Here is a 15,401-nt window from a genome sequence, read left to right as displayed (position 1 = left end):
ATGGAGCATGCTGTTATAAAGAAAAGGAAGGTACTCTCAGTAATAGAGGAATGCAAACACATAAATGGTTTAGGTTGATGTCAAACGCATCACTTCCCGCAGAGTTGATCAAGTTCACAGGGTGTTTATGAATCATGTCTTCATTTGGCGACAGCACACCCTCACCTTGGGTTCACACACAAGCAACAGATGTCCTCCGATCTCAAGCCACCCGCTCCCATCCCAAGATGCTCTCTTGAAGCCAGGGCCCTGTGATCAGGGGATCGGCCTGGCCAGTCAGACCATGAAAAGGAAAATGGCACTCACGGGCGTGCTACTGTCGGAGAAGGTGTTCATGCTGACGGAGCTGCTCAGCTTGTCCGAGGACACGGAGGGCGGGGACGGGCACCTCTTCTCCAGGGGGTCCTGCCGCTGCAGGTACTCGCGCCAGGCTCGCTGAATGCTACAGAAACAACAACAGCAGCACACGCACTATCACTCCCCAGTCACAGCACACAGACTGAGCACAAGGAGTCTGAAGGAAGTAGCTTTGGAGCCTGGGAAATGGTACCCACAGAAGGTGGCACAGAAATCTGAAGATCCAACTGTCTCTCTGTTTTACTGGTTTGACTTTCACAGACATGACTAAGCTAACTCAGTCCACAAGTGTCAGCTGAGTCAGAAAAAGTCATCCGTCAAAGCGACATTGCTCTGCTCATGTAAATATACTTTGATTTATGGAACGCAAAAACCTTTCCATTTCTCATCCTATGTTTCAAATGAGGATAATGCACAGGCTACGTAACACGTGCTCGTTTGTTCAGGACAGCACTGTTGAGGACTGCTCTGTGCCCGGGTCAGCCCTGGGTTCTGGACAGACTGCATAGAAGTTCTCGTGACATACACGTGAGGTGAAGGGCATCTTGTGATCTTACAGAGTGAGTGGGTGTGGCCAGGTGCAGTGGCCCTGCTCTGGGACAATACAGGCAAGAGCCCTGTGGTCACGGATTTTACAGACACAGAGAATGTTTGATAAATAAACAAAGTAATGGAGAAGAAAAAATATCTAAGAGTATTATGTACTACTCAGAAAATTAAAGTAATGTGTGATTAATGGCTGCTTGAGATTTCATCTCAGGAAACCTTTTATTTTATTATTTTACTACAGGCCCAATGCACAAAATTTGTGCAAGAGTAGGCCTTCCTTCCCCAAGTTGCTGGCACCAGCTCCCTCTGGCATCTGGGACTCGGGCTTCCCTCGCAGTCCCAGCTTGTCTGGAAGGATGGAGGGACGTCAGAAGGACATCCAGCCTAATTAAGCATATTACGCTTTTATTATGATAAATTATTTTATATATTTCTATTGATTTCAGAGAGAAAGGGAGATTGAGAGAGATATAGAAACATCAATGATGAAAGAAAATCATCGATCAGCTGCCTCCCACAAGCTCCACACTGGGGATTGAGCCCAAAACCTGGGTATGTGCCCTGTCTAGGGATTGAACCATGACTGATGTTCAACCATTGATCAACATTGGCTAGGCTCTAAGAAAACTTGTTTTTTCCTATGATTAGTATCCAAAAAATGTCATCTTCTGCTCTGGGTAATAGAAACCTCTTCTTTGTGAAAGCTAGGTGATCCCCCCCCCCCCCTACTTAGACTGGCTTGTAATCCTGGTGATTAACATCTAGATTTTTATAAGTGATCAGTGAACACAATCTGTCCTCTCCAGGGAGTGAGCTGAACATGAACACCAAGTGTCAGGATCCAGTCATTTAATATAGCTGCCCTAATTCTTTCATTATCTCTTTGACTCCTGGAAGGGTCTGATCTTCTATAATTCTTCCACATACAGCTAAAGTCATTAAAGTTGTTTCTGTATAAACAAACTGATTTGCTTTCATTTGGCTAGAATGGTTCAAAGACGATCAATTTTCAAGAGTCAGAGGATATAAAGAACACACAGAAATGCTACCATATTACTGAGTTGTGTGTGTTCCCTAATTTATTCAGGAGAATTATAATGCTCAAGGAAAAGCCCTGGAGCTGCAGTGAAACAATTCCTTGGGATCTGAGGCCAATTTCTCTGAAACTATGAAACTTAAGTCTCAGGGCCCTTACTTACTTAGAGGCTAGAAGCTTCCGCTAGAGCCTATAAGGCTCTTCATGGTTTATATAAAATTGCAAAGGTAGATATGTTTTAGGCTTTTTAAAAAATGGCCCTCCAAATTACATATACTTCAGGTCCCATTAAAGTGGATCTGACCCTGGTTTGGGTTCTAGGTGGTCACTGTTTTATTATGCAATGCATCCTTAGTTATTTTTCTTTGGTTTAAAAATTTTACACACAATCTCAAAGAAGGCCCTATAAGATCACATGCCTGGATCTTATTGCTTTTTCCAGGGACCCATTTTATTGAGGAGTATTGAACTTTTGGAAACTGTTAGTGATTTCCACATTCTCCCAAGTGCTGAGTAGCTGAGTGTCTTCCAGGGCCCCACTAACAAATTCTGCCCATTAAGGGCTTAAAGATCTCTGACATTTTAAAAGTTATTTTTAAAGTAGAATGACATCTCTCTCCCTCTCCCTCTCTCTCTCTCTCTCTCTCTCTCTCTCTCTCTCTCTCTCTCTCTCTCTCTCTCTCTCTTTTCTCTCCCCCCCCCCCCCCCTTAATTATTCAGAGACTATAGAAAGAGAATGTAGTGGCCACTTGAGATATTGCAGTGTAGCATGTTGAGCACCAGAGGGCAGTGTGACATCTTTAAAGAACAACCCTAATGATCAAAACTGAGGTGAGGTCTGCACAGGTGGATTTGCACTGAGGCATCCCTTCTAGTTCTATGGAATCTGGAAAGTAATGTATCAGTTTTCCTTAAGTCAGAGGTTAAGAATTCAATCTTCCTTTCTTCCAAGTGGACGGATAGTTTGTCCTTTTCTAATTTACAAGAGAATGTGGAAATACTAAAGACATGAAGAGGACCCCAGATGTCACCAGAGCCAGGTGAGGGTAGGCTGGGCAGTGCCTGCTTCAGGCAAAGAAGAATCTCCTAATGGGGTTCTGTCACCTTTACAAGAACAGTCAGAAATCTGGATTCTCACATGAAGGTTCCTAGTTCTTCAATGTCACTAAATAATTTTTTAAAGTTCAAAATATATTATTATCAAGTAGGCTGAAGTTGGAGATGGAAAAAAGAGGACGCCATTGAAAAAGGTCACAAGTCTGAATGTCACAGGAGATAATATCTAATTACACACAGCTCTTTTTGTATGTTTTCTCCCACTCAGTCCTTACCACAGATGAGCTGTCAGGAGGGCACTATGATACCACAGCAGCAGGTTTTGCCTGCCCAATATGAATCTCTCCTTCTTTTTGTTCCAACACCATTTTCCCATGAGAGTTGGGTGAAATAGATCTTACCCCTGCACTGTAGAGAGCAACCTGTGTGTTGGAACTGACTAGCCAGGAGCAATGGCATGGCTCAGGTCAGGCCATGGCAAGACTGCTGAGAAAGAAGCCCCCTTTCACCTGGAGAGTTCCAGCTGGTAGGAGATAAGCCTAGAGCCATCCATGGCCACTTTGCCACAACGTTATGGAGACCCTGTGAGAATGAAGCAAGAACATGAAGAGCAGCTGGAACTAGCTTGGCTCAGTGGAAAGAGCGTCGTCCTGTGAACTGAAAGGTCCCAGGTTTGATTCTGGTCAAGGGCATGTACCTTGGTTGCGGGCACATCCCCGGTGGGGGCTGTGCAGGAGGCAGCTGATCAATGATTCTCTCTCATTGATGTTTCTAGCTTTCTATCCCTCTCCCTTCCTCTCTGTAAAAAATCAATAAAATATATATTTTTTTTAAAAAAGAATTTGAAGAGCAGAGCTTACAGAAGAAGAAAGACAGGTGTCTGGTGACAGTGTTCCACCACCTGAGTCTAGCTGTCCTTGGAGCACATTAGGCCCTGAGTGTTTCTGTCAGGGCTCCAATATATAACCTTTTTCTATACACATTAGTCTGAGTTGCAACAGGAATCCTGGCCAAGTTTCGGAGAAGAAGATGGAACTAAAGGACAGACCCAGCACTTGGACCAGATTCCCTGTGTCCCCACCGCTCTGTACTCCTTCCTCATGGTTCAGCGAGACAGGAATACAGCAGGAGCAAGGTGGTGGGCTTGGTCGTCACATTCTGACTTAGTGGGTAAGCAGAACACCTATTTTTTTTTCATTTCTATTAAATTGTCTACATACAAATAAAGGTCATGTTTTCATTACTTGGTGTCTGCCCCAAGCTTGTGTCCTGACAAACCTGCCCAAGTGCCAGGAAAGGGGCCCTGCACAGCCAGCAGGTTTCCACAGCATCCCGTGCCTCTGGCCTGTTTCTCCTCCACTCCAGTTTCTGCCTGGTTTGTAATTCCTGACTTCAGCTCCATTTCACGAAGGGTTTTTCCTGGGGTTCTATCAGTTTCCTTTATTGGGAACACATTCCTTTGTTCTCTTATTTTGCCTAACTCTGCATTGGTGTCTATGCATTAGATGAAAACAGCCACATCTCCCAGTCAAGGATCAGCCTTCTGAAGGAGATAAACTTATCATTCAGCCCTGCCCTAGCTCTTGGTTGTCTCTCAAACCTTTGTGACTGTCCAGGCAGCAGCCTATGTTATTTTTCACCGCTCCCCAATGTTGAGGGTGTGCCAAGACCAGGCAGTGTTTCAAATAAGAGGATCTCTGTCCGCACCTGGATTCCAGCTGGCTGGAAGCCAGACATGCAGGCCACAGTTTTTAAAGCATACAAATATACAGCCGGCGGGACCACAAGCATAAGTCCCACTATCCACCAGAGCTGGGCCAGGTGGCAATATGTTCTGGGTGACAGTTGCAAAAATCAGGGTTCTAGACAAGTGTATAATCTCTTTTTTGGGAGACACCAGTGAGCGGTAGCAAGGCAAAGGGAGAGCGCAAAGATGTGTCCCCCAGCCCATGCTCCCTGAGAACAAGCACCCTCGCAGGCTCCCTAGCTGCGTGCCTAACTGAAGCCTGCCCAGAAGCTTCAGGACAAGTAGGTCTCCTTCATAGAAAGAGTGCGCTTCACTCACCCTCTGACTGTCTATGCAGCATCCCAGGGGTGGCAGCCTATTAAGAACTGTCTCTACAACTGTTACAGTCCCGTGAGTGCAAACAACTCAAGCCCTCCGGCCACCAGAGCCAGGAAATCAAGAGCTATCCCCTGAGCAGCAGCCACAAAAACCAGGTCACCAGATGTAAAACCAGGGCACCGGACATGTGTAGAAGTCCTGCTGTGGGAGATGCTGGTGCTCTGGAGTGCAGCAGAGGGAGGGTGTGAAGATCTGGCACCAGGAGTAGAGTACAAAGATGGCACTTATGAAAAAAGAACAAGAAAAGAAAAATAAAAAGAAGAGAAATTTAAAAAGAGAGAGAAAAATGGACCCTACCTGCTTTAGCAAAGCAGATGGAGGCAAAGGAGATGGCACTGGCCAGACTCCATCCCCAGAGAGTATTGAAGCAGGCCCTGCCCCTCAGACCTGTGCTTTAAAATTAGCAAATGAGTCTCTTTCAAAGGACTGCTTCTGCGCTGAGGGTAAGTCTGGACACAAGCCCTTTAATAGCTGCTCCTCAGCCCTGGCTGGTAGCTCGGTTATTTGGACATCCTCCTGTACTCCAAAAGGCTATGGGTTTAATTCCTGGTCAGGGCACATACACAATTTGTAGCTTTGGGCATGTACAGGAGGCAACCCATACATGTTTCTCCCTTTCTCTATCTCTCCCTCTATCTGAAATCAATTTTTCTTTAAAAAAGAACACATACCCTTGGGTGAGGACTAAAACAAAAAGAGAGCTGTTCCTCAGTTTGCCATAGCCCATGGGTCTCCTGGGCATGAGCCCCAGTGGTCTTCAGAGCCACGTGTTTTGGGGGCTCATCTCTTGGTGCTGGTCTTAAAAGTTGGGGTGTGAACCTCTTGCTCCTCAGGAAGAAGCTCCAGGTTTTGAGTTGTCTCCCAACTGTGAATCATTGCACTGGGTGGTTAATGGCCTTTTCTACCTGCTTCTGTGTGGTTTTCATTTTGTTTGGTCAATGTGAAGGGGTTGCTCTGCCAGTTTTTAGGGTTTTGCTTTTAGAGGAAATCGTTACCGCTGTAGCTGTAGCACTGGTGGAGGTGGGTTCATCATTTCCCCCCCAGAAAGTAAATGCACTTAGAGTGATGCAGGTTTTATGTCTCATTAGCTGTAGCCTTGGGCAAAGAACTAACCTTATTGGCCTACATTTTGCTTATCCACAAAATGAGAATAATAATAACTTCTTTGTAATTCTTGCAAAAAGTCACGGATAAGGTTTCTAAGTCACTTAGCCCCACACTTGACAAAGAGAGCTCCTGGATAAGTCATTATGATTGCTTAAGACTATCAATCACTTTCAAATATTTTTAAGTAGCATGTGCAAATTGCATCCACTGATAGGATATGCAGGATTCCTGCGGATCTTTACTGGCATTATTCTATTTGCCCAATTTGATGTAAAAATGTATTTGGAAAAGGTTCAATTGCATGGAGAAGATTATCTTTGACATTTTGGAGGGAATTCTTTTCTTTCTCATGTGTGTGTCTCCTTTTTAGAATCTAAATGTTTTATCGTTAAATCACACATGTTAATTTTAAAAAATGAGAGGAATTGAACAATTTAATGAGAAAACTTTAAAAAGATTATTTGGATGTGTTGCCTCCAGTCAGGGAATGGAAGCCCAGCAGAAGGGGGAAGAGTAGGGAGAAGGGAAGTGGTTAACTGATTAACCTGAGAATTTATATGTATAAATGTATGGCCCAGGGACACAGACCATAGAATGGTGAAAGCCTGGGAGGGGCAGGTGCAGGGTAGAGGAGGTCAATGAGAAAAAAGCAACAAACAAACAAAGGCAACGTCTATAATACTTTCAACAATACAGATAAATTTAAAACAAATAAATAAAAAGAAAAAAAATTGAAGTGAAAAAAATGGGGACTTGAATTCAATAGATCTCTATGTTGTTCATCAAAAATAAATATATTGTTAAAACACAGGAGAGGGATTGCACAACTTTTCAATGACGGGATCTGTTGAGTCTGTTTCCTTCCTTCCCAGTCAGGCCTCTGTGCTGAAAACCCCACTCCTTTGATGTGGTGTCATTCTCAGACCCTTGATCCAGTCTTGGCTCTTAAGAACATCCATCTTTAGTCTTCAAGTTGTGCTGAGAGCCTTCATTGTGGTGCTTTCAATATTACTTTTGCTTTAGCTACGTTTTCTGATTTGAGAGGCTTGCCTTTGCTTGATCTTCAGAAAACCTGCCTTTTCCCTCCCCAACGTGACTTTTTATTAATAGCTGTGCAATCTTGATTGCTTTTGCCCTTTTGATGCAGTTCTTTGATCATCCAACTCTAAAACTCAAAATTGCCTCTTAACATAAATGAACCAGGCAATGCACTCTTCCCAGTATTTCTTCTAACTTCCACCATCTCCTTCCTTCCAATTATACTTGGAACAGCCACATGTAGATTTAGCCTTTCTTAACCATTTTATTTCCTTTTTATGCTGTCCTGAGTAAAGGAAACAACTGAGACCCTTTCTTGACCCATCCAACCCCCATCCAGGGTTCCCACTAAGGAAGGTGTACAGTAAAGATAGCGACACCTGAGAACAGTGCTCATCTCGCTCTATGTTCAGCGATTGACCTGCCAGTGTACATCCCATCTCAGGGCTTGCAGGGGCTGGACTATCCAGAAACCTCAATTGGAACCTACTACTTGCTTTTCCTCATCAGGGAAGGGGGAGGAGAGTTTCCAGAATAGCAGATTTTATGGTATAGTAACCTTATTTCCTTTTACCCCACTGGGGGAAGGCAGATGCCCAGCTGGGTTTTACCAACAGAAATCATAAAACCCTAAGAAAAAGCCTGTGAAGTTCGGCAGTGACTCAGCAACCTGGGGCAAGCCCCCATCTTTCACACCCAATGCCCTGCAGGTCTAAAGAACATCTCTTGGAAAGTGGGGATAGGGAGGGGTATGCCAAGATTCTCCCTGTGGATGATGCCAAGGTCATCCTGGGGGAGACAGCATACACCATTGGTGGGGAGCTCAGGGGAGATCCAATGGCTCTTACCACAAGCAATAACATAGCCCCACAGTGTTGTTTTAAAATAACTGTATGGGAGCTACAACTACCTGGTAGCTTGAATGTTCACCATCAATGAGAAGACTGGGGAAGCTTTGGAGTTTAGCAAATGAGTGGTGAGTGAGATGACATCAAGACGGGAGGAAAAGAGGGAGGAAAGCAGATGGGAAGATTAGAAAAGGGAGATGGAAGAGAGGGGAGCAGGCTGCACAGCGGTAGGAAAGGTCAGATGTGTGTGGAGGGGAGATGTTTAACCTGACATGACAGTTAAGAATTTAATAACCAGATTAGACAAGAGTCACTGAACTGGACTAAACTCTCCAAATGGGACTCAAATTCCATTATTGGGCAAGATTAAGTTTTCTCTCCCTCCTCCCCCTCCAGTGAGTGGAAATGGGGTCCAGAGTTATTAGAAGATATAAAGCCATTCGGTTTTGCACCTCACTGAGCCAAACCTCCTCCATCAAACCAGCTACACATAAAATCCCAGACTTTCTGAGTTGGCTAGACTCTCAGACACAGGGATGGTTTTTTCCTTGCCTGTTCCTCCTCCTGGCACCTACCCCTCTGCCTCTACATATTAGAGATGATGAAAGAGGGAGGTTTCCTAACTTCATTTCAGCGTTCACATAAAACACTCTAATTTCTGACCCAGCCAACTTTCCTTTCCTGCTTTTTTCATTTAAGAGGACATTATTATAAGAGAAAAGCTCTTAAGGATGAAGCAGCCGATGGCTGGAAACTAACATTTGTGCGGTGAGGCTGGCATACTGCTTAGAGAAAATGACTTGGTAGCCTGATTCATTATTCATTTAGCAAGTGTAACGCAGAGCTTCCTGGGGAGACCCCATGGGCTCCGAAGCCACGTTTGAACTTCACCTGGAGAGGCAGCCCGAGGTGCCCGCTCAGAGGCAAGCTTTTGACTGATAGCCAAGGTCAATGCAGATTTATAGTGGTGTGTGTTGCTATTTGTCTTCATCCAGCAGGACATTACATATCTGCATCATTTCTGTGTCAATTCCCAAACCCAGCAATGGCTTACTGTACATGGCAAGACTCCCTTCTTCAAGTGGCTTCTTCTGTCAAGATTCCTCTGGGCTTTTTGCAAATGATCCGTGATTCTGGCCAAGCTCTGGCATACTTCATTTCTCAGAAGCATACTTCTTAGAGCATTAAGCTGAGTGTGTATGTGTGTGTATGTGTGTGTGTGTGTGTGTGTGTTACACACCCGCAGTGACAATTCTTATATGCTCCCCTGAAGGAAAATCAGAATGGAAGGCTCTCAGAGAGCAGGCATGAATAGTTTAAAATTTCTTTCTGAGGGGATCATGACAGCCCCTTCTTTACTTAAAAATGGTTTTAAAAAGTTGTCATTTTGTTCCTTAATAGGCCTGTCTCAAAACAGCTTTGTTGCTGCTTAGACCAGAGAGGATATAATGTGTAACACATAAATGTGAAATAAATGTGCAATTCTTACTCCACAAAACTCTAGAGTAGTTCAGAAATTAATTTTAAAAAACCTTTAACACTATTGTTTTAATGTAAACTTTGAAATAACTTACATTTTCACTTTTGATTCCAAGGGCTGTAGATTGAGGTGATACTTTTCAATATTATTCTCCATATCCATGGCCAACTGGTGACTGCAAATAGAAATAATGTCTCAATATAGATAAGTCCAGAAAAATAACATTTATAGCAGTAATGCTGCCAATTTATATTTATTTTTAAAAGCAGACATATATTCAATTATTTTCATTTTAATTTATTAACAGAGTCCTAAAAGTTCCTATTGATGGATGATGGCTAAATAACTATAACATAGAAATAAAATGTTGTTTTTCCTGTTACCTTTTCTGTTCTTTTTATTTCAACCACTCAGTCCAACATTCATTTCTAAGGCATGAAAATCATTTCCTTTAAGTGAAGAAAAGGCAGAATTCTGAACCATTGCCTTTCAGAAGGTAACAGGAAAAACAACATTTTATTTCTATGTTATAGTTATTTAGCCATCATCCATCAATAGGAACTTTTAGGACTCTGTTAATAAATTAAAATGAAAATAATTGCCCCTCTGAACCGGGGGGTGGGAGGAGGGGGAGCAGAGAATAAAAAGAACGTTATAAATCCAATGGCAATGTCCAACTAGTAAGTTGTAATGAGAATCTAATTCATCTCCAATGCTGCCACTGGCATTGAATCTTCCCCCTTTTTATCTTGTAAGCTTTTCCAAAGCTCCCACTGTGCACAACACATGAATCTCTGCCCTGGAGAAAGGCAGACGTAGACAGTCAGTGCTCCTAAGGAGCTTATAAGACAATCATTGGGTACTACAATGGTCAAGGAAGGCTTCACGGAAAAGGTGACACTTCAGCTGGGTTTTGAAGAATGGACAGGAATTAGGTAAATTGCTATGTGAAAAATAATACATATGAGGAAGACATTATAATAAAGGCATAGAGGTGAAAATTTCAGGCTATTGTTAGATCATAAAGATATCTATTTAATGGAAGTGGAGGATAAAAGTAGGAGTGTAAAAGGAATAAGTTTGGATAAGCAGGAAACTAAGTCATTGACCACATAATGTGTACAGCTGTCATAGACACTTTACATGTATTATTTAATTCTCGCAGTAGCCTACCAGTTGTTATTTTTCCCAAGGTACAGCTGAGAAATCTGAGGTTCAGAGAGTTTAAGTTAAACTTAGAAGAAACCATATGAAAACACAAGTCTCCCTACCACAAAGTACTGCTTGGAGGATTTTAATATCAGATTTCTTAAACAGAATTCTACTAGCTGTGGTTTTCATAAGTCAAGTATTTGACAGCCCAATCCAATACACATGCATGTGTAAAGGTATGTGTGTTTAAAACTGAAACAGAAGTTTAATGAAACATTATTTCTCCAACTACATATGTTATTCTCTGGTATTTTTAAAATTATATTTCAATTTTTTAAAGTCAGTGGTTATCCACCAAATTGATTTAATAAACCATCAATGAATTTTGATCTGCAGGAAAACATACAGCATTTTAACCAGGACGACATGACAACATGCTGAATGAATATTTAAAGATGGTTTGAAGTGGCAGTGAGCAAGAAGAATAAAATATATATAAGGTATTCAAACTGGCAGGATAATGAGGACTACAATTATGTTTATAGTAAAGAAAAGAAAAGAAAAAACATTGTGCTGGAAGCATTATTAGGATAATGTATTATACTTTATCTCCCCCTCCTTAGAAAGGAATAAGCAAGGGATGGAGAAAACATGTTAGAGAAGATATAATAACACATGGCCACTAGGTGGTGCCATCAGCCCAAGATAGCTTTGTAATTACCCAGCTAGGAAGTTGTGGGGCAAGGAAAAATGCACCCGTTTGCTTTGTGCTGTTGGTGTTCAGGGTTCCTTATGTATTCCATCCTTATTCTCTCACAAATATGTTGGGTATATTCTGTGCTGGGAATGACGTAAAGCAAGAGGGACACAATGGTGAAAGCACTAGACATGGTCCCTGTTCTTAGGGTTTTACAATCTAGGAGATGAATATTACGTAATTATCAATGTGATGGATGTTATTAATGGGACCTAATTAATGGTTGTCTGGCATATAAAATCTCATTTTTATAATTCTATGTTCTTGTAGGGACAACAGCCTTATAACAAGGGTAATTAAAAGATTTTGTAAATTAAACCCCCAAATAACAAATTATTGAATTGAGCAATAGAGGTATAGGTGAGGTGTTGTGGGGCCTGTAACAACCAGAAACAAAGCTGAAGTTCTCATAGAGAACATTTTTAATAATATCAACAAATTCATTAATTTGGGTTACTATTTATACATCTTCAACACACTATAAACTACAAATACCAGTAGACTTAAATTGAATAATGTTAGGGCATGTTATCAATAATTGCCTGAGGGTGATGATATGATTATATGTCAGGAGAATACACAACTTGCAATCATGCATTTCATACCGAAGACCCAGCCCAATCCAATATTTACACACAAAAAAATAGCTGTCTTATATAAGTTAATAAATTATTATAAAAAGCAATAGAGTCATAAGCAGTCTCCTAGTTAATTACTCTTCTCTGTTGCCTTCAGAGTGTGTGTGTGTGGGGGGGGGGGGTATGTGGTATGTGTGGTGTGTGTGTGGGCATGTACACAAATACACTCAACTGGCCCTATACATGTTCTCAAGCAGAATGGAGTTACAGCTTCTCCCCCCTTTGCACAGACTGCCTGCCACAAAACCCTGTTGAGCATTCAGGATAAATGTAATGTTCCAAGGGGGAATAACCGATCAAGTGCTATGACACCACTCTCATTTAACTTACGGTCATTTCAAGTAGCTGAGATGATTTACATCAGCACCTAAGTCAGCTACAGCTTTAATAAAATGCTTAATCGGCTCACTCAAAGTACACCAATTTTTCAATCAAATTTGACAGCTTTCAAGGACACAGCCCTGCCCTCAAAGCAGAACAGGAAAGTCTCCCGAATTCCAGGCAAATGGGTCTAGCTGTTAGGGCAGGCAGCCACTGTTTGTCTTCCCCCCCCTTCCTGGAGAAGCAGAAAGGGGGAGCTTACCCCAAAGGCCTACCTATTTTGGGAGTAGCTTTAATTCCCATCCCTTGAATTCCTCAATCATGATTGGAGAAAACAAGCAAACAAAGCAAGCTGGCCATTTCCAGAAGCTTTTTTAGCTTTCTCAGGCCTCTAGATCATGAAAGGGAAAGAATAGGGAGCGAGGAAGAGGCAGAAGCCCACATATATACCACTCATTTCATGTATCTTCCTGAGAACAGGGGGATGAGGAAGGTACTCACTCGTGTGGGTGAGAGGTTTAATATAGAGCTGTGGTCAATTAACAGGAAAAACAAAAAAAAAAAAAAAAAAAAAAAAACAAATTTTCGGAGCTCACTTCTTACATTAAAATCAATAATGAAAAACCAGCATAGCCAGATTGAATAGATAAATGATCTGAAAAGCACAGAGCAAGTGTGTCCTCAGAGAATTAAGCTGCATGAGATTATTGAATGGCCCAACGGATTCTAAAATGCATCTAGACCACTGGTTCTCAACCCCAGCTCCTTATTATTATAGAATCACACACAGGAAGCTTTTAAGAAATACTGATCTCTGGACCTCACCCCCAGAGATTCAAATTCAATTTGTCTAGGTGGGGCTTATGCAGGAGATTCTTATTAAACTCCCTGGGTGATTCTAAGTGCAGCCAGGGTGAAGGACCACTGATCATATCATTACAACACTAATCTCCACTGAAGAAAAAATCTTATTTCTAGTTCAGCAAAAAACTCCAGTTACAATTGCTTACATATAGCTAATGATGGTGGTGGTGAGAAGGGATGTATAATTGAACTATGTTACTCTTGTTTATGCATATTAATGAGAACAGACATAACCAGGATACATTAAATCCATAGGTAAGTCAGAAACTTGGTTTGATCCAAGGGCTCAAGCTGTCCTTCAAGTGGGGACAGGAGATCCTTAGAATCATGAAAATGGAATAAATCTGAGAAACTAGCTAGCCCAATCAACTGCCCCCTCTCCCCAGATGGAAAGGGAAGAGGCTGACATTGAAGACACGCTTGTCATACATGTCTCCGTTAATGCTCTCAATAGACTGTCAAGCCACTGTTATTATCTTCATTTTTGAAGAGAGGGAAAGTGGGCCTCAGGGTGGTTAAGTGGTTTTTCCCAACCCACAAAGCTAGGAAAAAGCAGAAAGAGGAATGAAGCTCAAGGTGTTCCATGTCCAGGAATGTTTTCAACAGTATCTCTGATGGATGGTCATTCACACTCTCCTGGGCCCTTCCAGTGTCTATAACAGAGAAGTCCTTTCTGTGGGGCAGGCTGGGATTTCACAAACACTATCCTTTTTCTGAGTCACAAACTGTGTCTCCATAAATCCTTCTCATTGATCCTTATTTTCTTTCTAGAGTGAGAAGAGCAATTTAGCCCTTCTTTTAAAGGAAAATCCTTTCAAATGTTTAAGGATAGCCATTCTGTCTCCTCTGAGATTTATTTTCTTCAGCCACACACCCTCAGCCCTTTGTAGTAGTTTCACATGACTTTAGAATCCTAACAATTTTAATTGCCCTCCTCTGGTACTTTTGGGGATGTGCCTTTAAAATATGCCTTTACCCCTAGCCAGTTTAGCTCAGTGGACAGAATGTGGGCCCTTGGACTGAAAGTCCCAGGTTTGATTCTGGTCAAGGGCACCTACCTCGGTTACAGACTAGATGCAGGTCCTGGTTGGGGCATTAGTGGGAGGTAACCAATCGATGTTTCTCTGTCTCTCCCTTCCACTCTTTCTGAAAATCAGTGGGAAAATATCCTCCATTGAGGATTAAGAAAAATAAATAAATAAACTATGCCTTTAAAATGTGGTGCCCAGAGCCAAGCACGACACTCACACGGGCTTGACATTCGGACTTAGCAAGTGGTTGAGAGCAGGGGCTCTGGTGGGGTTCAGACCCGGGTTTGATCCCCATCCTTCTTCACCACTCAGCTGAGCACACTTACACAAGTGCTGAAAGCTCTCTGAGCCTCTTTCCTGGTCTGTAAAAGGGAAATAACAATGCCTTTATCACAGGGCTATCATCAGAGTTCCAGGAGGAAGTATCTGTAAGCACTCACTAGTAGAGAGTATGCTCTAAATATTCAATAAATGATAGCTATTTTTTCTTCTTTTATCTTGACACTGCATGACTACTAAAGAGTTGAATATTGCGGTAATATTTTTAGAAGCCACATACAATCACAGTCTCATGTTAACATCAGATAAAATCTCTAAACATTTACCCACAAACTGAGATCAGAATATATCTCTCACATGCTCTAATTGTATAATCTTTTTAAAAAGCTTAAATGGAAGACTGTATTTTTTATCTCTGATTTAAACTCTTTTTTGCTTTCTTTTCAGCTCAGTTTTGTTCCATTCTGCAGTATTACTTCGAATGTTCATTCTATTAGTTTTAGTGTAAACTGTGTACCTTTTTGCAAATTTATGATCAGCTTCTATACACATCCTTGATTTAAAGCCAAAGACAGGGCAGGGTTAAGTTTCAAGCCCTCAAACATACCACCAGAGGTATCTGCAGGCATCATATTGCTCTGTTAATCAGTATTGCTTGTGTATCATACCTCAACTAGTCATGAATCTATTGAACTATATCTCAAAAGAGACACATTTCTGGGTCCTGACCACAATGATACATAAGGAACTGCCAAATTACTCA

At 41.9% G+C, this 15,401-nt stretch overlaps 1 protein-coding gene across 1 annotated transcript in view; it reads right to left on the bottom strand.

Annotated features, from left to right (window-relative positions):
- Positions 1-276: 276 nt before the first annotated feature.
- The window catches only part of IQCJ (IQ motif containing J), a gene marked incomplete at its 3' end in the record, with an annotated part of 155,758 nt that continues 140,633 nt past the window's right edge, over positions 277-15,401 (bottom strand). Inside the window, exons 3-4 of the mRNA XM_084873789.1 lie at positions 9,691-9,771; positions 277-442 (exon numbers count right to left, since the gene is read on the bottom strand). Of these exons, the coding sequence (XP_084729915.1) occupies positions 277-442; positions 9,691-9,771 (247 nt within the window). The remainder of the gene's footprint in view (positions 443-9,690; positions 9,772-15,401) is intronic.

This window comes from Pipistrellus hanaki, assembly GCF_964339955.1.
Source record: "Pipistrellus hanaki genome assembly, chromosome: 2".
NCBI lineage: Eukaryota > Metazoa > Chordata > Mammalia > Chiroptera > Vespertilionidae > Pipistrellus > Pipistrellus hanaki.
The sequence above is the reverse complement of the archived record's forward strand: the minus strand, read 5'-3'. Positions and strand labels throughout refer to the sequence as shown.